We start from the raw sequence: 27,413 nt of genomic DNA, 5'->3' as shown, positions 1-27,413 counted from the left end.
CACTGGAGCTGAGGCAGTGACTCTCCCCCCTGTATCACTGAGCCACCCTTGTGACCATTTAGTCTAAGTTCTTGAGGAAGAAGTCAAGCTGAGAAATTCAGCACGTCAGAGTTGTGACCGGTTCTGTTCGATTCCCCAAAGGTACCGTTTGTTGGACCCGGTTATTCAAGTTGTACATGTTCTGTGGAAATTCTCCAGATTTCACGTTTCCTGTATTTCTGCAAGAGAATCTAAAATCATCTTCACACCTCTTTACACCACACGGAATTGACACCTTCCTTGTTAATGATCTAATGAAACCTCCATGTGGCTCAGTGGCTGCAACAAACATTTCACAACTTAATTATATAAACCGATACTGCAACAAGTTAATGCGCCGACTGCCACATGGTTTAGAAATGTATTTACATACAGGTGATTTAACAGAGTCAGTCTATGGACCTTGCAGTAAAACACATCAGGGTTTCCTCTGCTGCTGGTGTGATTGCAGTCTGTGTGGGCTTTCGATAACCGCTCCATTCAGAGGAAATAACATCAGTGCATCGGTAATGACTTCAGGGTAAACCCACAGAAATAAGCCCTCCACTTATTTACCATCTTCACCTCTGCTCCAAATACAAACCCTTCCCATCCCTTCTGTAACATAACCTTTACAAAGAACTAACAAATGTCACTGGGAGTTTCCTACGTTCTACTTTTAGTGGGTGCAGCCAGAGGCTCTGGTCTGAACCTGGACAATCTCTGAAGTTGCCTCCTCTCACTATGCATCTCCCAGTGGATGATAACTGAGGGATGTTGGTGGAGGTGACGCTGAGTCTGATGTTTTATCTGGAATATTGATGGGAATTCTGAGACCCGTATGGGAAGCATCAAGGTAACCCTGGGGCACAGAGAGACAACTGGTAGAGGGTTAGGGTGGAGTTGAAGGAAAGAGTTTTGGAGATCTGAGGCAATTTTTTCCACACAGAGGGTGGTGAATGTGTGGAATGAGGTGCCAGAGGAGGAGGTGGAGGTGGGTGCAACTACAGCATTTAAAAGGCATATAGATAGGTAGGAAAAGACCAGAGGGGTATGGTCCTAATGTGGGCAAATGGCACTAGTGCAGATCGTCCGCATGATGAGCTAGGTTGAAGGGCCCAGTTGTGTGCTGTATGACTCCATCCCAAGGGTTCTGGAAGCGGCTGCCTGAGAGGACACTGGAGGTAGAAGACCTCACCATGTGGAGCACCTGAAACCTTCCACCTCTCAACAGACCAGCACAGCCTTTGTCTGAATGAAAAGAGTGTTTGAAGAACAAAGACCTGAAACCTGTTACCTAGCTCCTGGTCTACAGGCAAACAGTGATCCTCCCTCTCCTTACACTGTGGATAACCTACAGCAGCACCTCAAGGCAGTGGAGAGATACCACCGCACTGTCCCCACAAAATCCTGCCGATCCATCGGCAGGATAGGTGAACAAAGGACAACATCTCAGTGTTGTCGTGTTCCACCACTCCGAAGGGCAGGCCACATCATCCACATGCCCAGCACTGGATTCCCAATCTGCATACTACTCCAAGTTCTGTCATGGGAAGAATTTGCAGAAGGACTGAGGCAGTTCTAAAACTGCAACATGCTTACGACATATTGGAGACCCCGGCTGTGATGGAGGAGCCCCGGGCAAGACATTAAGCATCTGAGCTCTAGAATGGGGGACGCAGTGGCCAAGTCCAAACAGGAGAAGCAGTGCACAGCACCCCAACACGGTGCCAGGTCTGTGCAGCACGCAGAGGGGCTCATCAGGCACTTCACAGAACTGGAGTCCCCCTCAACCATAAGGGGCTGCATGGACATGGATCCAGCAACAAGATCCCTGATCAACCCCACATCCCATTCACATAGGGAATGGGAATGTGAATGTGTGTTGAGGGCTGTGTACCAAAGAGGACAATCCAGGTGCTCCCAAACTGGAAATCATGGATGAACCAAGAGGTCCACTCCCCACTGAAGTCGAGGGCTGCTGTATTCCAATCAGGTGACTGTGACCTTTACAAGAAATCAAGATATGACCTCCGTAAAGCTATCAGGAATGCAAAGAGACAATACCGGTTCAAAGTAGAGTCCCAGACCAGCCGTCAGTTGTGACAGGGTTTACGTGTGAAAACAGGCGACAAATGAAGTCAGGTAACATAGTCAACAACAGCGCATCCCTTCCTGATGAGCTTAAGTTAAGATAAGATATCTTTATTAGTCACATGTACATTGAAACACACAGTGAAATGCATCTTTTGCGTAGAGTGTTCTGGAGGCAGTCCGCAAGTGTTGCCAGGCTTCCAGTGCCAACGTAGCATGCCCACAACTTCCTAACCCGTACGTCTTTGGAATGTGGGAGGAAACCGGAGCATCCGGAGGAAACCCATGCAGACATGGGGAGGACAAACAAACTCCTTACAGACAGCAGCGGGAATTGAACCCAGGTCGCTGGCGCTGTAATAGCATTACGCTAACCACTACACTACCGTGTCTAATGATTGAGAAAACTAGCACCCAACGTGGGGCTAAAACCCACGACCCTGGGATTAAGAGTCCCATGCTCTACCGACTAAACTAGCTGGGCATGTTTTGAACAGAAGGATAGTGGATTGTTACCACCCACCCCGACAACCTCCAATGCAACTGAACCCGTGGTCACCGTCGAGGACGTAAGATCAGTCTTCTGGAGAGTGAACCCGAGGAAAGCATCTGGCCCGGATGGTGTCCCTGGCCATGTGCTCAGATCTTGTGCTGATCAGCTGGCAGGGGTACTTGCAGACATATTTAACCTCTCTCTGCTTCAGTCTCAGGTTCCCACCTGTTTTAAGAAGACCACTATCATCCCGGTACCGAAGAAAAGCAAGGTAACATGCCTCAATGACTACTGACCAGTGGCTCTGACATCCACCATCATGAAGTGCTTCGAGAGGCTGGTCATGGCTCACATTAACTCCAGCCTCCCGGAAAACCTCAACCCACTGCAATTTGCCTACCGCCGAGACAGGTCTACAGTGGATGTCATCTCCCTGGCCCTACACTCAGCTCTGGAGCATCTGGACAGTAAAGATACTTACATTAGACTATTGTTCGCTCTACACTGATGATTTATTGCTTTTCATTTCTAATGTTGAGCCCTCGTTACCTTCTATGCTTTCTCTACTTTCCTCTTTTAGCCAATTTTCAGGATATAAACTGAATTTACACAAGAGTGAACTTTTCCCTTTGAATAATCTGATGTTATTCGATACTAACTTCCCTTTTAAAATTGTAAGAAATCATTTTACCTATTTGGGTGTAACAATTACTAAAAATTATAAAATTTATTTAAAGAAAACTTCCTTACTTTATTGAATTATGTGAAGAGGGTCTTATTAAATTGGTCACCCCTCTCTATATCGTTGATTGGCCGCATTAATTCAATTAAAGTGAATATTTTACCTAAATGTATGCACCTATTTCAGGCCTGACCTGTTTTTATTCCTAATTCTTGATTCAGTTATACCTTCATACATATGGAAAAATAAACATCCTAGATTAAATAATGTTCACTTTCAGAAAGTTAAAAATAATGGAGGTTTTGCCTTACCCAACTTTAGGTTTTATTGCTGGGCGGTCAATATACGAAATCTTACGTTTTGGTTACATTATATTAATCATGAGGCTTGTCCAGTATGGGTTTCTTTGGAAGCTAATTCTATTAAAAATTTTTCTATTATCTCTTTGCTTGGCTCATCACTTCCTTTATCGATAAATAAATTAACTGATAATTTGGTAGTTAAACACGCTTTGAGGATTTGGTTACAATTTAGAAAATATGATGGTTTATCGAGATTTTCTTTGTCCAGTCCCATTTTTGCTGATTGTTTTTTTAAACCTTCTATGACTGACGTAGTTTTTAAAGAATGGGATAGATTGGGTCTTACTTGTTTTCAGGATCTATTTGTTGGAGGAAATTTCGCAACGTTTGAACAATTGTCAATTAAATATAGTTTTGTAGCGGTTGCTACCGCGGAATAAAACAAGACTCTACTCGGAGGATTGCCAAACAGAACTGGTTTATTTTCCCGCCTTGTGCGGGCCCTTTAAGGGAGAAAAACTCCCGCCCAAAAAAAACCGGCAATGACGTAAGTCCTACGTCATCAGGACTTTCCCGCGCGCGGGTTCTCCCCGTCGCTCGGAAAGACGAGGCCCGCCGCCATCTTGGGCCTCGTCGCTCCGACACCGCGCGACCCGACTGCCGAGCCGGTTCGCCCGACTAGACGGTGAGTCGCCACAGTTTACCAAAAACCCACTTTTTTCGATCTCAATTACATACATTCCCTATAAGTCCAGATAAGAACTTACTAGATGCAATTTTTAATTTGAAGCCTTTTTATGATGGTTCAATAGCTAAGATTTATGGTAGGCTATCAGGAACGAATAAGGTTCCTTTAGACAAAATTAAAAATGCTTGGGAACATGATTTGCAGATTTCAATTTCTGAGGAAACTTGGAATGAAATTTTTAAACTGGTTAATACTTCATCATTATGTGCTCACCACTCCCTCCTTCAATTCAAAGTGGTCCATAGGGTTCACCTGTCCAAAGACAAGTTATTGCATTTCTATTCGGATATATCTCCTTATTGTGATAAATGCAATAATGGAGAGTCTTCTTTAATTCACATGTTCTGGTCATGTCCGAGTCTTAAAAAATATTTCAAACTTTTTCTGTGCTTTTTAAAGTAAATTTTAAGCCAAATCCTCTAACTGCATTATTTGGGATTGTTGGAGAAAAAGGTATAATTTTGGAGACTTCCGACTTATACATATTGGCCTTTATTTCTCTTACAGCCAGGAGGGCTGTGTTGCTTAAATGGAAGGAAGTTACTCCCCCCACTCATGTTCAATGGCTACGGGATGTTATGTCATATCTAAATTTAGAGAAGATCCATTGTTCATTTTCTGGATCTAATCTAGACTTTAAAACATTGTGGGGACCTTTTTTGAACTACTTTCAAAACCATTGATTTGGTGCTTAAAGTACAGATACTGGCTAAATACTATTATGTCTTCAGGCTTTTTTTTTTGTCTTTTGTTACCAAACAGCTTTGATCTTGGTAGTGGGTTTAGATTCTTGTTTATAATAAAATTATTCCAATTTATTGATATTAATTAGTTATCATTTCTGTTTATCAATATGTATTGTGATTTCAAGTGTGACTCAATACAATGTATTTTGTAACATTTTGTCTTTTCTTTTGATTCATGTACTTTGTATTTTCTATGTGGAATTAATAAAAAAATATTGTAAAAGAAAAGAAAGACTATTGCTTATTGACTACAACTCTGCCTTCAATACTATAATCCCAAGCAAACTCATCTCCAAACTCTGACCTGGGACTCAACACCTCCCTCTGTAACTGGATCCTTGACTTTCTGACCAACAGACCGCAATCAGTGAGGATAGGCAGCAACACCTCCAGCACGATTATTCTCAACACTGGTGCTCCACATGGCTGCGTCCTCAGCCCTCTGCTCTACTCCCTATACACTCATGACTGTGTGGCCAGATTCTGTGCTAACTCCATCTACAAGTGTGCAGATGATACCACCGTTGTAGGCCGTATCTCAAATAATGATGAGTTGGAGTACAGGAAAGAGATAGAGAGCTTAGTGGAATGGTGTCATGACAACAACCTTTCCCTCAATGTCAACAAAACAGCTGGTCATTAACTTCAGGAAAGGGGGCAGTGTACATGCACTTATTTACATCAATGGTGCTGAGGTCAAGAGGGTTGAGAGCTTTAGGTTCTTGGGAGTGAACATCACCAATAGCCTGTCCTGTCCAACCACCTAGACGCCACAGCCAAGAAAGCTCACCAGCACCTCTACTTCCTCAGGAGGCTAAAGAAATTTGGCATGTCCCCCTTGACACCAACTTTTATCGATGCACCATAGAAAGAATCCTATCTGGATGCATCACAGCTTGGTGTGGCAACTGCTCTGCCCAGGACCACAAGAAACTGCAGAGAGATGTGGACACAGCCCAGTGCATCACGGAAACCAGCCTCCCCTCCATGGACTCTGTCTATACCTTTCGCTGTCTTGGTGAAGCAGCCAGCATAATCAAAGACCCCCCACTCCAGACATTCTCTCTTCCCCCCTCCCCCATCAGGCAGAAGATACAGGAGCCTGAGGGCACATACCACCAGGCTTGAGGACAGCTTCTATCCCACTGTGATAAGACTATTGAATGGTTCCCTTATATGATCAGATGGACTCTTGACCTCACAATCGTTATGACCTTGCACCTTATTGTCTACCTGCAATGCACTTTCCTGTAGCTGTGACACTTCACTCTGCTTTCTGTATTGTTTTACCCTGTACGACCTCAATGCAGTGTGTAATGAATTGACCTGTACGAACGGTATGCAAGACAAGTTTTTCACTGGACCTCGGTACATGTGACAATAATAAATCAATACCAGTACCAATATTCTATCTCCAACCCAGCCCAGAATGACATTCCAGGGATCACCATGACATGCCAGGTATTTCAATCCCAAAAAGACCCTCAGAGGTGAATGCCCAGTAGCCCGATTCTCACTGTGAGCTGCAGAAGGTGCAAACCTTACACCAAAGTTGTAGCTAGAGCATCTGTCAGAACCAGTGGCAATTGGCAGGTTGGAGATAGAGGCCAAGATTACTTCACCATTTAACTCTCCACAGGTTTACTGACAAAAATATCTGACCACGGTTATCCCCAGAGCTTCCACACTTGCAGTTGATATCAACATAACCGTCAATTGTGCACCCATGCTGGAGTGCATCCAACTAAACACTGCTTCATTGTTCAAGCAACACCTGGTCTAATCATTCATTCTTTTCTTGGCTCTGAGGGAAGCCAATTTCTCAATTCTTTGCTTTTTCCCAACAATAACTTTACAGCAGGCCAGGGAAACTTGTTCTGTACTATGGGAAAGGTTAATGACTCAGCTGTTTCATTCCAGAGACCATTTCTTTCCAAACTAATGTTTGTTTCAAAAGACAAAAGATTTCCTGAATGCACGTTTGGAACACGCTACTCTTTCATGAAACTAGACCTGCATTGAGTAGAGTTTAGAAGAATGAGAGGAGATGTAGTTGAAAAGTACAGACTTCTGAAATGGCTGGACAGGCTAGATGTGTTTTCCCTGGTTGGAGGTGAAGGGTCCAGGGGTCACACAATTTAGGACTGAGGAGGGGTGAACCTGTGGAATCCTCTCCCACAAAAGGCAGTGGAGGCCAAGTTGCTCAAAGTGCTTAAAGAGGTTGATAGATTTCAAGACACAAGAGGCACTGGTAGGTATGGGGAGAGATGGGAACTTGTTATCAACATAAGAGGTCAGCTGATTGAACAGCAGAGCAGGTTGAAGGGCCGAGTGGTCTCCCCTGCTCCTATTTCCCATGAGCTGCAGGCTGCCCAGTCACTCAGCGAGACCGTGGGTGGGCTCAGTAACAACCCCATAACCTGCCTCAGCTCCATATTCTTTACACTATTGTCTTGCCATAAGCTGTGAAGTTCAGACTGAACGGGCTAGCCAGCATCGATCGCCTTCAGAGGGAGACGCTTGTGCTTCCTGTGTGAAGAAACCCCTCTGCTCCGTGACCTGATGCTACCTTTCCACACTTCACTCATCCCAGACCACCCCTGCCAATGGGGACATTTCTCTCCATACACCCTGATACCTTACAACATACCAAAGATATTAACATCTATGTTCAAAGGAATTCAGGTTTATGCTTTTATAGTTTAAGTGACAAAGCCCTGGTTATTTTCTGTGACCCATTCACCCTCGGCCGAGCTCAGATGCAGTGCTGGTACTAGAGGTTCTGGTCAGTTGGAAAGGCAAACATGCTTTTAACTTGATTCTTTCACTACTTTTACCAGTCTGTCTCTGTGGACTTTGGACTATGTTGTGTATTTAGACTTTCAAAAGGCCTTCGACAAGATGCCGCACAAGAGACTGATTAATAAGATGAGAGGTCATGGAATTACAGGTAGGATAACAGAATGGGTGGAGCATTGGCTGGTTGGCAGAAAGCAAACGGTGGGAATAAAAAGATCCTGTTCTGGTTGGCTACCGGTTACTAGTGGTGTTCTGCAGGGGTCGGTGTTGGGGCCGCTTCTTTTTACTTTGTACATTAATGATTTGGATGATGGACTAAATGGTTTTGTGGCTAAGTTTGCAGACGACACCAAGATAGGTGGAGGAGTAGGGAGTATTGAAGAAACAGGAAGGTTGCAGAGAGACTTAGATAGTTTAGGAGAATCGGCAAGGAAATGGCAGATGAGATTCAATGTTGAGAAATGTGCAGTTGTACACTTTGGAAAAAGAAATAAACGGGCAGATTATTATCTAGATGGGGAGAAAATTCAAAGTACGGAAGTACAAAGGGACTTGGGGGTACTCGTGCAGGATACCCTAAAGGTTAACCACCAGGTCGGATCGGTGGTAAAGAAAGCGAATCCTATGTTGGCATTCATTTCGAGAGGTATAGTGTATAAAAGTAAGTAAGTGTTGATGAGGCTCTATGGGGCACTGGTGAGGCCTCATTTGGAATACTGTGTGCAGTTTTGGGCCCATATCTTAGGAAGGATGTGCTGATGTTGCAAAGGGTACAGAGATTTACGAGGATGATTCCCGGAATAAAAGGGCTTACGTATGATGAGCGTTTGTCGGCTCTTGGACTGTACTCACTGGAGTACAGAAGAATGAGAGGGGACCTCATAGAGACAATTCAAATGTTGAAAGGACTGGACAGAGTAGATGTGGCCAAGCTGTTTCCCTCGGTGGGTGAGTCCAGGACCAGAGGGCACAATCTTAGAATTAGAGGGTACAGGTTTAAAACAGAGGAGAAATTCCTTTAGCCAGAGGGTAGTGAATTTATGGAATTCTTTGCCATGTCCAGCAGTGGAGGCCCAATCACTGGGGGCATTTCAGGAGGAGATTGATAGGTATCTAATTAGTCAAGGTATCAAGGGATATGGGGAAAAGGCCAGAACTTGGGGCTAGATAGGAATAGTTTTTAATTTAGCTCATGGAGCAGACTCGATGGGCTGAATGGCCTACTTCAACTCCCTTGTCTTGTGATCTTGTGACTATTTCACTGTTCCAAGTTGTTCAGCATTTAACTCACACCCACAAACTGTACTGAAACCCAGCTGCCAGTTTCTCCAACGCACCTTGTAAGTTTGCACTCCTGTCTACACTTCCCACAACCTCATCGATTGTGAATCACCAAACCTGGATTGTACAGCCCACGTGTGAAAATGTAATTGTGTGAATGAACGAGAAGCTGTGGCTGACCTGTGAGAATGAATGCAAGCGAATGGCTCACCCCTGCAGCTTACATTTCAATGATTCTGGGTAGGCAGGAGGGACAATATAAACAGTACAACTGCTTAAAGGAATGCAGCAAGAAGATGGGTGCAGATACAGTGTTTAAAGATGGAAAAATATTTAGGAAACTATTGAAAACTACATGGAATCCTTACCTCCATCAAGAAAGGAATAAAGTTACAACAGTGAAAAGTTATGGCTAAACCTCTATAAATCCCCAGGTCTGCCCCAGTTCTGGACTTACACCTGAGGCAGGATGAGAAGGATGTGGACTGGGTGTATTCTCCCAAGATCAAAGGAGGTTTGGGTAGACTTAACATCAAAATCAATTTTAATCGGGTAAATAAGGAATGTTTATTTATGGGAGCAGGGTCCGTAACCCGAGAAGGGTCTGGAGTAGACATGCGGGCGAATGGTTGCAGCCTGGTGTGTGTTTCCTGCAAGTGCAGTAGAAGCAGAAACCGCAACAGAAAAGGTTTACTTGTTTCTAGTAACACAGGAGGCCTTTCAGCCCATTGGGTCCATGCCAACTCCCAGCAGAATGATCCCATCTGCCCCATGTCTCCCTCATTTTCACTGTAGCACTGTAACATATTCTCTCTCATGTCCTTCACAGACCCCAGGGTTTTGCCACTCATCCACACTGGGGGCAATTTACAATGGCCACCTAACCTACCAACCCGCAAAGCTTTGGGAGTTGGGAGGAAACTGGAGCACCCGGGGGAAACCCACGCGGTCACAGGGACAACGTGCAAACTCCACACAGACAGCAGCAGTCTGGATCGAACCTGGGTCACTGCAGCTGTGAGGAAGCTGCATTACCTGCTGCAATTGGTTGAGGAAGATCAGGGGCTCCTAGTGAGCTCTGTAAGGGTCAAGAATTTGAACAATGTAATGGTTGCTTGAAGAAAGTTAATGTATGTTTATTTTGAAAACCAACCTTTTGCTGAATTGAAGAACTTTGAACTGGATGTAGGTATCACTGGCAGGCTAGCACTGGTTAACCAGCCTCAATCGCCTGGGAAAGTTGGTGTGAGTTTTGTAGATAATACAGGCACGGTCACTGAGTACCAGCGGTGGAGAAAGTGGGTGTTTAGAGTGGTGGACAGGGCTCCAGAGTGGGATTTGGAGAGTTAGGAGTCTGAAATCATTGCCCACATTTACAAGGACAGGTTTCATTCCTAGGAATCACCTTGGGTCTCAGTCACCCGATGTACGACACACTGTAGGATCCATGGGAAGTGGAAATTGTGCAGCAGAGAGATTGATAAATAGACTTTTGATTAACTAGCACCATTTTAAAGCACATACCATTACAATAAACATACTCAACCCATTCAGAAAATCAATTTAATCGTATCGAAGCTAACAGCAAAAAAAAATTCAGTCAACAGTACAAGAATTTCGTAGAATCATATGGTGTTGTGAGATCCTGCCAAAATATGAGCTATTTATTTACAAGGTTAAGCTGAGGGAATGGATGACTTCAGCTTTATAAAAGGAGGCTGTTTATAAAAGGCTGTCCTACTTTTGTGTGTGTGTGTGTGTGTGTGTGTGTGTGTGTGTGTGTGTACGCATGAGTGTGTGCTAGGACTAAGGATCTCCACAAACACAGGCACTGGCTGCAGCGTTAACAGTGGGTTCCCAGGTTAATCCGAGCCCCACTGATTTAAAAATCCAGAAGTATGGATGTATTCACAGCTGGACTCAAAGCACAAGTTGTTTAGAGTGAGCCGGCACACTCCATGCTCAGTGCTGGTGTGAAAATGATTGGACTTTGTACCAATATGTAAGAGGTGCTAGACTGAAGCCCCATTTCACAGTGACGTGGAGGGGACTGCCTCTCAGTGTCACACTGCAAATCAGTGCCCTGGCACTGTAACCACAGCGCAGTGTGAACGGCCATCTTCAGTAGTTGGTGCAGACACTGCCCTGGATCACATGCTCATTATCCTGTGGTTATTCCCAAGCACATGATTCTTCCCACCTTCAAGCCCAGCCATCACTTCACCAACTGGACATTAAGATCGTGCTTGCACAGGTAACTCCTACAGCTTAGTTTGTCAATGGACAGCTGCTCTGCACCACATCAGGAAGAGGGAACATGAGCTGCCTGCAACCTTTATATATTATTAAACACAATCCTGTAATATACAGGAGTGCACAGAAGCTATGACCACTTTAAGAAGAGCTTTCTATGTACACACTGTACTTGGGTGCTTGGAGGTAAGAGCTGCACATGCATTCGATGCAATGTCATTATTAAGGCTCCTCATTGACAAGGCTTCTGCTCAGCAACATCATCAGTGATTGTGGGGAGAGGAGGTTATGTGACAACAGGGTGCGACTTAATACAGAAAAACATAAATAAATCAACTACAGCCTGGAACCTCTCAGAAACCTGAGTTATCCCTGGAAATGCATGTGCACGGCTTAACGTTCAGTGATCTGTGCAGGAGAAGGTATCAACAGGTGCTATCCCACTGCAACACCAAGGAGGCCTTGAACTTCAGCCAAGCTGCCAAGTGCTCCAAGAGTGAGCTGTTGCCCTGTCGCACAGTCCTGATTTGACTGCACGGGAAGTTATTCACAAACAATTGGGAGGTCATTTGCAGGCAGCACTTTGCAAAAGCTGGTAACCGATCTGAGGACAAATGTCATGTTTTGGTAGGCAGTGCTTCCCACTTTCCAGTGGTGTTTCTCTCCCCAGACCTGTGCAATTTCCCATCAGATTTCAACTCTTCAGTCACCTGCCAATCCACAGAAATCAACAGTCAATAAACCAAGGATCCCTCATGACTGTGCATGTCCAAGAATCACAGGCAGCTCTGCCACTAGATTGCTGTTTGCCTCAGTCTGTGTTGAGAAGGCAGGGCAGGCAGCTTTAATGACCACTCTCATCCCACACTGATTCGTTTAATTGCTTCAGCACTTTTCTGATCATCTTTTCTAATTCTTTCCGGGATTTCTGCTCCTCCTCTAGACTCTGCTTCATTCTCTTATTTTCCTAGGGAAGAGGAAATGAAATGCAGTTTATTGCCGTGTGTCTGAGCCTCAGAATCAGGTGAACAACATTACACCAGTGACTGACCTGCTTCAGCTCCTGAACTTCATCCTTCAACGCATAAACTGTGTCGACCAGGCTCCTGCAGCCAGTAAAAACATTAGAGTCATGGAGTGGGGCAGCACGGAACCAGGCCCTTCGGCCCACCTTGTCTAATGCCGACCATCATAGCTATCCACACCAATCCCACACCTGCCTTAATTCCAAATCCCTCTACGCCCTGCTCGTTCAAGCACAGATGTTGTCAGTGCACCACAACACCTCATCTTCCACTTGGGTAGGCGACAGCACAACGTGAACATTGAATTTTCCACACCGCCCCCCACCTCCCCCGTTCCTTCCCTACTCCCACCCATCCACTCAGGTTCACCTTTTCCATCCCTCCCCCATCTGCCCAACATCCCTCCCTCATCGGCCCCACACATCTCCTGCCAGCCTCTGCCTCACCCCCCCCCCTCACTTCTATAACCAGCCATCTCCCTGTCAGTCTTGACACAGGGACTCGACCTGAAACGTCGACCGTCCCTCAGCCTCCACAGAGACCAACTGACAAACTGAGTCCTTCCAGAGGGTTTACTTTTTAATTACTTTTTGCTCCACCATTTCCCTTGAAAGCTGATTCCAGATACCAACGGTTAGTAGATCTCCTTTAAACCTCCTCCCTCTCACCTTAAACCTGTGCCCTCTAGTTTTAGACACTGACTCTAACTATGCCTCTCATAACTGTAGACATCCCTATCGTGTCGCCTCTCAGCCTCCTTCACACTGGGGAAAACAGACCCAGTGCCTGCAACCTCTCCTTATTACTTAAACCCTCCGATCCGGGCAAAATCCTTGTGGATTTCTTCAGCACTCTCTCAAGTTTAATTACATTTTTTCTGTAGTGTGGTGACCAGAACTGCACTCATTACTCCAAATGGTGGGGTTGGGGGGGGGGGGGGGGGGGGGGATGGAGAGAGAGAGAGAGAGAGAGAGAGAGAGAGAGAGAGAGAGAGAGTGAGAGAGTGACAGAGAGAGTGACAGAGAGAGAGTGACAGAGTGACAGAGAGAGAGAGTGACAGAGAGAGAGAGAGCGAGAGAGAGAGAGCGAGTGCTACCAGCCATTTCCTCACCCTCATTTTCAGATCACTCACACTCACTTCTCCCTCTGCCCGAATCCATGCCCAGATCTCCACTCTTCATTCTGGCTCCTTGACTCCCTGAATGTAATCACAGCACCGCGGCAACAACTTCCGTAAACAGGGCCTCTCTCTTTGCCAGCTGCAGGCTGTTTATCAACAGAACCTTTTCCCAAACACAGGGACTGGTCTCCCCTGCCTTTAGACATTACTCGACCACTCTGTTATTTCTCGTCACCCTCCAAATCACATTTACTACCCCTACGAAGGGAAACAAACCAGCTCCCTGATTTCAGGCTGACAGTACAGTCCACTTACTTTTCTTCTATTACAGTTTGCCCGTTACTCTTTGTCTCTTCAACAATTATTTTCTCCTCTTCTGGAAGCAGAACTTGCGGTGCCGAGTCCTTTCGACAGACTGTAAGAGCAGGGTAGAGGGTTAACATTCTCTCAGCTTTATCCAGTAACAGCTGCACCATTATGCGGGGCATAAGTGGGGGCAGGCACGGTAGGGGGCAGGCACGGTAGTGTAGTGGTTAGCATAATGCTTTACAGTGCCAGCGACCCGTGTTCAATTCCGGCCGCTGTCTGTAAGGAGTTTGTACGTTCTCCCCGTGTCTGCGTGGGTTTCCTCCGGGTGCTCCGGTTTCCTCCCACATTCCAAAGACGTACAAGGTTAGGAAGTTGCGGGCATGCTATGTTGGCGCTGGAAGCGTGGCGACACTTGTGGGCTGCCCCCAGAACACTCTACGCAAAAGATGCATTTCACTGTGTGTTCTGATGTACGTGTGATTAATAAAGAAATCTTATCTTATTTATAGTTGGCCAGCCCAAGTTCCCTCCCAAGGGTGGCCCAAGTTTCCTGTCTTTAAAGGGAGAACTGCAAAGCACTGAAAGCTGGTTCAGTAACGGTAATTCCACCGTGCTTTCAGATAGTGCACTCTGGATCACAACACTGTCACAAGCACTGTTGCCATGTTTGACAGAGCTCGTGGATTAAAGATCTCTCTTTGTTCCTGTAAGCAGCTCACATTCAGGAATTGAGTCTGAGAGATTGCTGTGCTGTTGCACCTTGATAGCAAAATGTGAAGCCACAGTTGTGTTGGGTTAATCTTTGCAAGTCTAATCACAGGTGCCCAAACACAGCATTATGTTTACATTGGCCATCTAATTGTGAATGTAGAAGGTATAATTCATTTGCAGAAGATATGGAGTTTTGTGGTAATGTACAATTTACTGAAGGAACTTAATGGGTTGAGCAGCATCTGTGGGGGGAGTGGAATTGTTGACGCTTCGGGTAGGAATCCTGCGAGTGGAGAGAGTGACCAGTATAAAGAGAAGGGGAGGGGTGCGACAGAGGCCAGAGGTGATTGGTGGACAAAAGGGGGGTGGGTGTTGAAGGATGACAGGCAGATTGAGCCAGGTAGGGGAGGGGTGGATAAGTGGAGGCAGACAAGAGAAGGTGGAGGCAGCAGAGGGGTGGGGAGGGTGAAGGTGCTGGAAGTGATAAGTGGGAACACAAAGCAGTTAGTGGTGTGGATAGTGTGCAGGACAGGCATCAGCTGCAGGATGATATTGATGAGTTGGTAAGGAGGCAGAGCAATGACAGAGGGAACTTCATCCTGAAAAATGAGGTGATACAAGTCTAGGATATACACAATGAGTGGTAGGACCCTCAGAAGTAGTGAAGAACCTTGGGATTCTAAATTGGTGCTGGGACCCTTGCTGTTTGCAACATACATGAGGGTCTTGGATGTGGAAGGCAAGATCAGTAAGTATGCAGATGACATGAAGACTGGTGGAGTTGTTGACAGTGTGGAGGACAGTCAGGCTGCAGAGGGACATCAATGTGTTGGTGAAATGGGCTGAACGGGGCAGATGCAGTTTCATTCTGATAAATGTGAGACAATGCATTTGGGAGCACTGAGGCTAGGACAAACAGATAGATGGTAGCATCTTGGGGCATGCTGAGGAAAAGAGGGACCTTGGGAGTACGTCCAAAGATCCTTGAAGGTGGTAATGCAGCAGGACAGCTTGGTTAGGAAGTCATAGGGGATACTAACCTTCATTTTTCAGGGCATTGAATACAGAAGTAGGCAGGTATAAAACTCTGGTCAGACCTCAGCTGGAGTGCAGTTCTGGTCACCAAGGTATGGGAAGGATGTATCAGTGCTGGAGAGGGTGCAGAGGGGATTCACCAGGGTTAGTTAGAAGGATCTGTTCTCCCTGATGCAGAGGAGGTTAAGAGGGGACATGATTGAAGTACATAAAATATAGATAGGGTAGGCTGCAGGAAACTTTTCCCCATGGCAGAGGTAGATAAAACTATAGAGGCCATAGGTTTAGGGCAAGGGGGAAGAGATTCAGATGGGATGGGGGGGGCACCTTCTTCACCCAGTGAGTGGTGAGTACCTGGAACACCCTGCCAGAGAGAGTGGTTGAAGCTGGGTCCCTGACAGCATTTAAGAAGTGTCTAGATGAAACCTTGAATCACGTAGACATGGAGGGCTATGGACCAGGTGCTGGGTGATGGAAGGGTGCCCACTGATCGGCTTGGAATGAGTTGGTCCAATAGCCTGTTCCCATGTTGTACAACCCTATGATTCTAAAGGCAGCAGCACGGGTGGTTAAGGTGGAGAAGGGACACAGTACATGCATTCGTTAGCCAAGGAAAAGAATATGAGCAGAGAGATTATGGGACAAGTTTATAAAACATTGGCCAGGCCACAGCTGGAGTACTGTCCGCATAACAGGAAGGGCACGACTGCACTGGAAAAGGTGCAGAGGAGATTCACCAGGATGGTGGAGACACAGGAGACGGCAGACACTGGAATCTAGAACAACAATCTGCTGGAGGAACTCAGTGGGTCAGGCAGCATCCGGAGGGAGAGTGGAGGGGGAAGATAGCTGGTATAAACAGTGGAGGAGAGAGGCAAGACAGCAACTGGCAGGTGATAGGCGGATGCCCCCTCCCCTTCTGGGCTCTATCCACCGACTACCACACACTTCACCCACCATATCCCCTCCCCTCCTAGTCCCATCCGCCCTTCACCTCTCCCCTAGGTTCACATCAGATTCCAGCACTTGTCTCACCACTCTTCACCCCTCAACCTTTCCACCTTCGCTCCCCTCACCACTCCGTGCCTTCTTTCCTTGTCTGCGTGCACCCATCACCCACCTGCCACCCCTCCCTCTCCCCACCATCCCTCCTCGCTACACCCATCACCCACCTGCCACCCCTCCCTCTCCCCACCATCCCTCCTCGCTACACCCATCACCCACCTGCCACCCCTCCCTCTCCCCACCATCCCTCCTCGCTACACCCATCACCCACCTGCCACCCCTCCCTCTCCCCACCATCCCTCCTCGCTACACCCATCACCCACCTGCCACCCCTCCCTCTCCCCACCATCCCTCCTCGCTACACCCATCACCCACCTGCCACCCCTCCCTCTCCCCACCATCCCTCCTCGCTACACCCATCACCCACCTGCCACCCCTCCCTCTCCCCACCATCCCTCCTCGCTACACCCATCACCCACCTGCCACCCCTCCCTCTCCCCACCATCCCTCCTCGCTACACCCATCACCCACCTGCCACCCCTCCCTCTCCCCACCATCCCTCCTCGCTACACCCATCACCCACCTGCCACCCCTCCCTCTCCCCACCATCCCTCCTCGCTACACCCATCACCCACCTGCCACCCCTCCCTCTCCCCACCATCCCTCCTCGCTACACCCATCACCCACCTGCCACCCCTCCCTCTCCCCACCATCCCTCCTCGCTACACCCATCACCCACCTGCCACCCCTCCCTCTCCCCACCATCCCTCCTCGCTACACCCATCACCCACCTGCCACCCCTCCCTCTCCCCACCATCCCTCCTCGCTACACCCATCACCCACCTGCCACCCCTCCCTCTCCCCACCATCCCTCCTCGCTACACCCATCACCCACCTGCCACCCCTCCCTCTCCCCACCATCCCTCCTCGCTACACCTATCACCTACCGGCCCTTAAAGGACTGAGTGCAGTGAGTTCAACTACAAATCAGAGTGGCTGAATTCAAGGCCAAATGAGGTACAAGAAATGTAATACAAGGGGAAACTGGAGGGAGATAGAGAGAAAAAAACACAGATAGAAATGAAATGTTAAAAATACTTTAAATTTGCCACTTTCTAAATCTGCCAAAAATTCAAAATCTGAAAGAATGAGCAGCCTGGGTTAATTTTCATTGCCAGAGAGATTGCGCCCATAGAATATACACATTCACTTGAAGTTGCTCAGACAGAAAAATCTAGGTGATTATTGTATTTTCTTATAATCTGATTAATTTGAAAGTTCAGAGCATTTGTCACTGAATTCTGATTATTATGTTTCATGTGAAATGGCTATCAAAACTCTGGCTTAGCGGGAGAAGCCAGAGAGACGTAGTAGATGGTTGTCTCTCTGACTGGAGGCCTGTGACTAGTAGTGTGCTGTAGGGATCGGTGCTGGGTCTGTTGTTGTTGATCATCTATATTAATGATTTAGATGATAATGTGGTAAACTGGCACCAAGATTGGGGCCGTAGTAGACAGTGAGGACGGCTATCAAAGCTTGCAGTGTGATCTTGACCAGCTGGGAAAATGGGCTGAAAAATGGCCGATGGAATTTAATGCAGACAAGTGTGAGGTGTTGCACTTTGGGAGGACAAACCAGGGTAAGACTTACACAGTGAATGGTTGGGCACTGAGGTGTGCGGTAGAACAAAGGCACTTGGGAATACAGATCCATAATTCCTTGAAAGTGGCGTCACAGGTAGATAGGGTCGTAAAGAGAGCTTTTGGTACTTTGGCCTTCATAAATCAGGGCACTGAGTACAGGAGTTGGGATGTTATGTTGAAGTTGTACAAGACTCTGGTGAGGCCAAATTTGGAGTATTGTGTGCAGTTCTGGTCACCTACCTACAGGAATGATATCAATAAGCTTGAAAGGGTGCAGAGAAAATTTACACGGATGTTGCTGGGACTTGAGGACCTGAGTTATAGGGAAAGGTTGAATAGGTTAGGACTTTATTCCCTGGAATGCAGGAGAATGAGGGGAGATCTTATAGAGGTATACAAAATTATGAGGGGTATAGATAGGGTGAATGCATGCAGGCTTTTCCCCCTAAGGTTGGGTGAGACTAGAACTAGAGGTCATAGGTTTAGGGTGAAAGGTGAAATATTTAAGGGGAATCTGAGGGGAAACTTCTTCACAGAGGGTGGTGCGAGTGTGGAACGAGCTGCCACGTGGTGGATGCGGGTTCAATTGTAACATTTAAGAGATGTTTGGATAGGTGCATGGATGGGAGGGGTTTGGAGGGATATGGTCTGGGTGTAGGTAAATGGGACTAGGCAGAAGATCAGGTTGAAGAGCCTGTTTCTGTGCTGTAATACTCTATGACTCTATAACTTGAGAAGTAGCGCATTCTCTGTATGGAACTAGTGCAAGACTACGAAACTATTTCACTTTGCAGCAATGATCAACATTGCGGTGGACTGGATTCCAGCATGAAATGGAGGGTGGATCCTTCAGCATGTCCCCTTCACATAGCATTGTCAATCCATCGCATCAGTAATCTGGATGTCAGGGTGGTTAATGTTCTGTGACTGCCCTATCTGGGTAGCAAAGATTCTCTCTCTAACTGCATCCACACCTCCATGGGTACTCTGCCTGTGACATGCTTATCATATCACAATCCTCTCCACCGGATCGGTATCAGTTAAACCCAACTCTGCGGTGATAGCAGGATAGTTGTCAAAAATCTTGGTCAGAGGCAAGTTGTGTCTTGTAAGAGGAGAGAAGTAAGATGGTGCCGGAGTGTGGCAACTCGTTGTAAGCTGCTCTCTGCAGATCTACTGACTACTATTATAATCGTTATACTCTTTTAAATCTAAATTCTTTGTCTCTAAAAATTACAAATAATGTTCTTTTCTGCATTCTGTTATTGATTTCCTGTGTACTACCTCAATGCACAGATGTGATGAAATGATCTGTATGGATGGCATGCAGAACAAAGTTGTTCACTGTACCTTGATACATGTGACAATAATACACCGATTTACCAAAAGCAGAGAAAGAGACAAGTTTAGAGAGGGCTGAGGCCATGGAAGGGTACAAAAACATGAATAAGAATTTTAAGTCAGGGCATTGTTTAACCGTACTGGAAGTGGTCAGAAAGCTCAGGATGACGGACGAACAGGGCAAGAGTTAGGACCAAAGCTGCACTGTTCACTGACAAAAACCAAACGGGGTGGGAGAAGGAAATCTAGCAGGACCGTGTTGGAACAATAACGTCAGAGCATCGAAAACATGGTTGAGGATTTAAGCAGCTCACTGAGCCAGCAGTGCATGTAGGTGATGTTACAGAGGTGAAAATAGACAGGCTTTGTGATAACACAGATCTGTAGTCTAAAGTTCATCATGGGGTCAGATATAGCACCAGGTTATGCACTGTCCATTTCAGTTACAGTTCTCTCTGACATGGTTACAATTTCTTAGTGTTGGGAAAGAGTCCTGTCAATAGTTTGATCCTGATTACAGAAGCATCTCCAAGTCAGTCAAACCCACCCACCAATAAATGAGGGAAATGACACATTTATGGGAAAATGTCTATTGCCAGTGAAGTCCTGAAGCACAAAGGTGGTGCTGCTGTTGTTTGGTATTGGTTTATTATTGTCACTTGTACCGAGGTACAGTGAAAAACTTGTCTTATAAACCGATCTTACAGGTCAATTCATTACACAGTGCAGTTACATTGGGTTAGTACAGAGTGCATTGATGTAGTACAGGTAAAAACAATAACAGCAGAGTGTCACAGCTACAGAGAAAGTGCAGTGGAATATGGTGCAAGGTAACAACAAGGTAGATCGTGAGGTCATGAGGTCATAGGTCAGAGTCCATCTCATTGTACAAGGGAACTGTTCAATAGTCTTATCACAGTGGGGTAGAAACTGTCCTTAAGTCTGGTGGGACGTGCCCTCAAGCTCCTGTATCTTCTACCCGATGGAAGGGGAGAGAAGAGAGAATGTCCCGGGTGGGTGGGGTCTTTGATTATGCTGGCTGCTACACCAAGACAACGAGAGGTAAAGACAGAGTCCAAGGAGGGGAGGCTGGTGTCCGTAATGCGCTGGGCTGTGTCCACAACTCTCTGCAGCTTCTTGCGATCTTGGGCAGAACAGTTGCTGTACCAAGCCGTGATACATCCTGATAGGGTGCTTGGCCTGGGTAAAACAAGTTTCATCCCTGTGAAGTTACAATGAAGGAGTCATCCCTGCATCCTCCATTAACTGCTATAATTTACAATACTCCACACTAACCTTATCTTATGTTATAATTACCAAAGACAGCAGTCAGAGGAGAATCACTTCAACACTGAATGAGTTCAAAGCTCCTCTTTCACCATAGCTCTGAATGATAATTTTACTCAGACTTCATTTTTGAAGTATGATTAAAAAGTTAAGTGTTTTTAAAAATGTAGGAAGGAAATCCCAGACCACGACCAAGCCATGAAAGGGAGCCGCCCGTGCACGGTCACCTGCCTGAACTATGAGCCTGTTGGAGGTTTGCACTGGTGCAGTATGCCTCGATGACTTTAAGTATCTGTGCATCTTCTTCCAGGGCTGCTGTACCTGTGAGAAGCAAATAAAACAGTCAGGCTGGTTTCCAGTGTAGAGGTTCAAGACCCACAGCAGACTACAGGGTATAAACAGACCTCACATGGACCAAGGCCTGACCACATTTGGCATGTTGAAATCGTCCTTGAAGACAGCTGTTTATTGTGGCTGGGGCACAAAGTGCTGAAAATTAAATAATTTCTGCATCGTAACCCTGAGCCCCAGCATTAGTGGATCACCACACAGCTGCTTGTGGGTGCTTGCCGTGCACAACTTGGCTGCCACATTTCCTAGACTTACTGTGGGGACTATACTGAAAGGTACTTCACTGGCTATGACGACACTATAGACAGGCAACACTTTCCCGAATGTATCAAGACTGTAATTGAAAGACCTCAGATGCAGCCACTTACTGTAAAGTCCGGATGAGAATAAACCTTCTATAAATGCAACCACAGGCTGTTTCAAACAGATCAGAGAAAACAGTCCCTGCTCACCAGCTGTTTTACAAAGCCTATCCAATACAATGTGGATTTTGTGACATGTCACCCCTTGATGACATTTGGAAATTGTGTTTAAAAAATGCATCAAGAGAAATACGCAACGTATCATTTAAAACTCATTTTTTGATTGAGATTGCTGTCAAATCAGCCAAGAACTCACTGAAGGATGGGGCAGTACAGAGGGACTGGATACCCTGCCCTAATCCATACTGTTGTATGCTCATTCTAAGCTACTGAATGCATCTTTCAACATGGCAGATATTAATCAGAACAGAATATTTGCTGACATCTTGGAAAAATAATTAACTGGAGCTGAGATACCAACTTGAAAGCATTTCTGCTTTAAAATAAACCAATGGAGTGAAAAGATTTCACAGTTCAATTTTTCAATTCAGATTTGAATGTACGCCAGACTACTTTGAGAAAGTCTGATCTCTCAGATAGTTCTCTGTTCAATACAATGCAAATCAGCAGCTCACACCTTGAAACAATACCAGCAACCCACAAAGCAACAGAAATGGAAGGAGTACTCTTGCCAACTGAGTAAAGACACAGCAGGTCCAGAGTGGGACTGAAGGGCAACAGCAGATGTCAGACAAGCAGGGAGGACACAAGAGACTACAGAACCCAGAGCAGAAACGAAACAATCAGCTGACCAGCTCAAGCAGCATCTATGGGGGGTGGAGGTGGGAGTGGGTAATTGTTGGCATTTCAAGTCAAAGCCCTGCATTAGGACTGAGAATGGAGAGGGGAGAGAGCCGGTATAAAGAGCAGATATTATTTCAGGAGATGCTCAGCTTGGCTTGGTCATCTTGCCAGCAGGTGGTGGTGGGAACAGTGAAACACTCCCTCAGTACCGCCCCTCCCACAATGGGACTCTCCCTCAGTACCACCCCTCCCACAGTGGGACCCTCCCTCAGTACCACCCCTCCCACAGTGGGACCCTCCCTCAGTACCACCCCTCCCACAGTGGGACCCTCCCTCAGTACCACCCCTCCCACAGTACCTCCCCATTGAACATTCAGCACTTCCTCAAACCACTGCAGTACTTCACCAGAACATTAAACAATAAAATGGCCACATATCCCTTTGATACTAAATTACAGCTAATTCTAAATATCTTTATCAAGTCAAATCTTTCTCAATCTTATACTGAAATTCAGAAAATGGATCTGAAACAGATAATGATGGTTATTGAAGGACTTACTTTTACGTAAAATAAATTCATCGTCTGAAGTTTTTCGTTCGGTCTTCCGTTTTGTGAGGAACTTTTTCACTGCTTTGGGGCTCTTGCTGGAGTCCTGCAGGATGGGAAATCACCCGACTGTTGGTTAAGGTTATTGGTTTTTAAGTAATACAGCAATTTTGCTTAAATTGTTCAGTTTGATAAGAAATAAGAAGCAGACATGCCAGAGCTTTGCCAGATTGGACACACCTCCTGTGTCTGGTTAGTTGCAATGTTGGGAGACCAAACACGCTTCTGTATCTAGACTTTCTTCAGAAGAATCATGTTGGTCTTAATAATGGAAGGTGAATAAGTGCAGTTCACGTACACATTGTAGGAACATTTTAAATGCATTAAGGTAAGCAAGTGAAGGAGGTGGTAAGATAGCAGCTGCACTGTTGCATCGCAAGCATGCACATAACACACAAACTAGAAGTCACTTGTCTACAGCTTACCTTTAAAATATAAGACATCCTCTACAATGCAACAAATGGAGAAAGAAAGATAAGATGAAAGTGAAAGAAAAAATTGATGAGTGATTATATGAAAAGTTCATTCACTACAATAAAAGATCACTAAAATACTATCAATATTAGTGTTAATTGTGCTCTCAGTGCACCATTCAAGTAATTTAGATTAGTCTTAAAGGTTATTTTACATGCAGGTAAATGCAGGAATAGTATCATGCATAATTTAGATCATTTGTGTTTATCATAATTATCCACTGAAAATAGCACCAAATTTTAACCAGGGGCCGAAGATTAACACGCAAGGGAAGAGGGTTGTTATAAACAGGTATCAGGTTCTTTGAAATTATTGCCGATATTGATTGACTTAATTAAGGCTGACCCACATGGCACCAATACAAGGACCATCAGGTTACCTTCTACTTAGCTTGAAAGTCACTTATATTTAAAATGCTGTGCCTTGCACACGAAGCACATACCTCCTTACAGCCTAATGCAGCCGAAGGTCTCAGTGGGGGTGCAGGTCTCAGGCAGCTCAGGGTCCAAGGCCTGGGCAATTTGGGTGGCTCCAGGGGGCCTCTGTTTTGTGCGGCAGTGCTGTAAGACTGGGGAGGTGAATAAGCAAGGGGCTGATGTGACGGAGTTGCTGGAGGCTGCTTACTCTCTCCATGCTGCTGAGATGGAATGAGACAGAAAGGGAATTTTCTTTTAAATACTCAGTAATTGTGCATTAATGCTTCAAAAGTTTCATGAACTTCAGGGAAAACCATACCAGAAGGAATTTTAGTAAATCAGATTTGAAATTTTATTCTCGAATCCTTCAGCACTGATCTTTTGGTTCAGTCACCTGTGCCAGCTATTCAAAAGCACTCTAATTGGTCCTATTCCACTACTCTCTCCCCAGGACCCTGCATTTTGTCCTTTTCATGAATTGATTCAGTTCCATATTTAGTGTTACTGAGAATATGCATCAACCATTCACCCAGAAAAATGATTCTTATCCTCCTCTGCTTGTTTTGCAAATTATCTTACTTGTCCTTTAATCCCACACATTGCAGTTTTGTCAACACATTTATTAATAGGTGTTTTATTAATAACTTTTCAGTATTCCACCCCAAAAGTTGGACATGACAGTTTAACTCTCTCCATGGTGGCAATGTAAAACCTTCAGTCTGTTTCTGACTAGTTGAACATTTCTGGCATCTGCAGGATCTTGCTCACTTCTCTCGGAGAGCAATTGCGTTAGTCTTTTTTACCGAGCTCACTTGCAATGGGTCACAAACTTTACTTCTCACCCTTTCCCTTAAAGCTGCCTGACCCACTGAGCATCTCCAACCATCTATGGCCCTGCTTTAATGTGCAATCCCAGGTGGTTTCCAGCCTCTTCAAGAAATTTCCTTTCATAGAGCTTGGTCTTGGCTGGGTGGAGATTTCATCTCTGACCTACTGAGCTTTATGACAACGTTAACCCACTAAAGCTGCTTTTGGAGATCTGAACATGCCCAGAACTCCCCCGATACCCTCAAAGATGCTGTCAGTCCTAAACTGCAGAGAGATGAGAGGGTGGTGGGATTCCTGGGGTGATTGGCTATTTCCCAAGCTCAATCACTGTATGGATTGTTTGAGAGAGGACAATGATATCTCTATGCATACCCAAAATGCTACACAAGCTGCTTTACATCTGCAACTCATTTAACAGGCACAACATGTTAACCTGCACTTAACTGGGTGTTGACATCAAAAACCTGCAGATGGGGAAGTCTGAAATAAAAACAGAATCAGCTGGAGACACTCAACAGGTCAAGCAGTTGGAGAGAGAAACAGAGATAACGTTTCAGGGTCAAGAACCCTTGGGGAGCATTGATTGGATTGACTTCTGATGAAGAGTCTTCATTCTGCAACATTGACTCTGCCTCTCTCTTCACAAACACTGCCTGACCTGCTGAACATTTACCATTACCACCTTCTGGCTGTTCCCAGGAGCTGCAGAAGTTGATATTAGGACACATGACTAACAGAGGGTTCAATAAACATCTTAAAGGAGGAAGGTGAGGCAGAAGAGAACTCCAGAGCTTAGAACCTTGTGAGTTTGTTGCCAATGGTGAAGCAATGGAAAATGAGATAAACAAGAGGATTTTCAGGAGGTCAAAACTAAAGATCCACAAGATTTGGGAGGTTTACAGAGTTGGCGTTGGCATCCTCTGCTAACTCCACCACTTTCTTTCAATGTCAAACTCTATATGCTCCTTCACTTCCAAAGCACCTTGGAAAGTTTCATGAAATTAGAGGCTGCCAATGCCCACAACTGTATCAGATGTAATACTGCAGGTAGTTTGGTGTTCCTCCCTTAGGGTGCATCAACTAAACTCACATAATCCCCAAGCTTCACTTCAGTCTCCAGATCACCCACCAACTGTGCTCCCCCTAATGAAGCCGCTTTTCCAGGCACGTGGAGCAAAAGCTGCTCGGCAACTGATACATTACACACACTAGGATCACAGCTTCAAGCAACTGTATCCAAGGCAAGATACAGTTATCTTATAAAATGCCAACCTGCAGAGAGCAGTTTGCCATGGCACATTCTTGCAATGAAGGGATTTTTTGAAATATGATTCTAATCTAATTTATCTAAACACAAATCATAGTTACAATTGTGTTAACCAATAGAATGATGAATTCTGTAATATAAATGAAATTTTTTTTTATTATTACTGGTTAACCATCTATGTGAGCTGGTTAGGTAAAATAAAACTGCAGTTCGTGCATTACACAAGTACAGGTAACTAAGTACCGGCTGGGATGTCACAGGCAGCGGTTTGGTGACAGCACTCCCAGGGACAGTGCCTTTGGTGAGCATCAGTAGGCTGTCCACCCACTCCTGTTGCTCCTGACTGCTGCTGCAGGACACCTGAATCCGTTCAATCATGTTACCTGTAGGACAGAGTGAAAGCAGAATTAACACGTTCTCTACAAAGAATTACTATCCGAGGATTTTATTTTATTAAGAAGAATCAATTTTAATTTGGAGACTGCTAAACTATGTATAGTTGTCAACAAACAAAAGGCTGCAAGCATTGGAAGTCTGATGGCCTATGTTGGAAATACTCAGCAGATCAGGCAGAATCCGTGCAGTTAAATCTGTCCCTCTAACATTCAACATTCTCTGTACTGATACAAAATATTCAGCATCACTCGAGGACTGGCACGCGGCAAATGAACTAGAAAGTCTGGCTGCACGTTCCACTCCTCAGACATGAGCAGGAAATCTTGGTGAACATCTAGTGCAGTAACGCAGGGCTCTGTCAGCACCACAGGGTGGTACCGAGAGAGCGTTGCGCTGTGGGTGGGGGCGGCACTGAGGGAGTGTCACACTGTGGGGGGGGGCGGCATTGAGCGAGCATGACACTGTGGGTGAGGGCGGTACTGAGGGAGGGTCACACTGTGGGAGGGGTGGTACTGAGGGAGGGTCACACTGAGGGAGGGGCAGTACCGAGGGAGGGTCACACTGTGGGAGGGGCAGTACAGGGAGGGTCTCACTGTGGGAGGGGTGGTACTGAGGGAGGGTCACGTTGTGAGAGGGGCAGTACTGAGGGAGGGTGACACTGTGGGAGGGGCGGTACTGAGGGAGTGTGCAGTCTCAGAGGGTCATTATAAGGGAACATTGGAAATCAGAGAGGCAGAACTACATGTGTTGCTGGAATGCCAGTGTTTTAGAGAAGATATTAAACTGATAAAACCAAAATCTAACCCTCAACCAATCATTAAAATATAAGGCAATGTAAAAGATTCATAACACTCTCTTTCATTGAACAACAGTCATTCCATAACTCTAACTGTATTCTACTACAGATTTGTAGTTTATAACCAGACAACTTTGACAGCCAACCTGTAATTTCAAAGGCATGATGAAAGTTTTCATTCTCCTCGAGTTTTGTTACAGTCATTCCTGTCAATGGCAATTTTCCCTGCAGAAAAGAATATTACAACTTTCACAAGAAAGCATATTATGATCCCCTACAT

At 45.7% G+C, this 27,413-nt stretch overlaps 1 protein-coding gene and 1 non-coding gene across 4 annotated transcripts in view; both read right to left on the bottom strand.

Annotated features, from left to right (window-relative positions):
* Positions 1–2,523: 2,523 nt before the first annotated feature.
* Positions 2,524–2,596, bottom strand: trnak-cuu (transfer RNA lysine (anticodon CUU)). Its single transcript has one exon. It is a non-coding gene; the product is annotated as a tRNA-Lys (tRNA).
* An 8,116-nt stretch (positions 2,597–10,712) lies between these two features.
* The window catches only part of arhgef6 (Rac/Cdc42 guanine nucleotide exchange factor (GEF) 6), a 141,562-nt gene continuing 124,861 nt past the window's right edge, over positions 10,713–27,413 (bottom strand). The window contains exons 14-22 of one of the 3 annotated variants that reach the window (XM_052022159.1): positions 27,280–27,358; positions 26,185–26,324; positions 23,873–24,067; positions 23,382–23,402; positions 22,909–23,002; positions 21,124–21,213; positions 13,877–13,976; positions 12,468–12,522; positions 10,713–12,383 (exon numbers count right to left, since the gene is read on the bottom strand). In XM_052022159.1, the coding sequence (XP_051878119.1) occupies positions 12,261–12,383; positions 12,468–12,522; positions 13,877–13,976; positions 21,124–21,213; positions 22,909–23,002; positions 23,382–23,402; positions 23,873–24,067; positions 26,185–26,324; positions 27,280–27,358 (897 nt within the window). In that variant the 3' untranslated portion in view covers positions 10,713–12,260. The remainder of the gene's footprint in view (positions 12,384–12,467; positions 12,523–13,876; positions 13,977–21,123; positions 21,214–22,908; positions 23,003–23,381; positions 23,403–23,872; positions 24,068–26,184; positions 26,325–27,279; positions 27,359–27,413) is intronic. The other 2 variants (XM_052022160.1, XM_052022161.1) reach the window with 2 other exon arrangements.

This window comes from Pristis pectinata, chromosome 8 (assembly GCF_009764475.1).
Source record: "Pristis pectinata isolate sPriPec2 chromosome 8, sPriPec2.1.pri, whole genome shotgun sequence".
Taxonomy (NCBI): domain Eukaryota; kingdom Metazoa; phylum Chordata; class Chondrichthyes; order Rhinopristiformes; family Pristidae; genus Pristis; species Pristis pectinata.
This window is presented reverse-complemented; position numbering and strand designations above follow the sequence as displayed.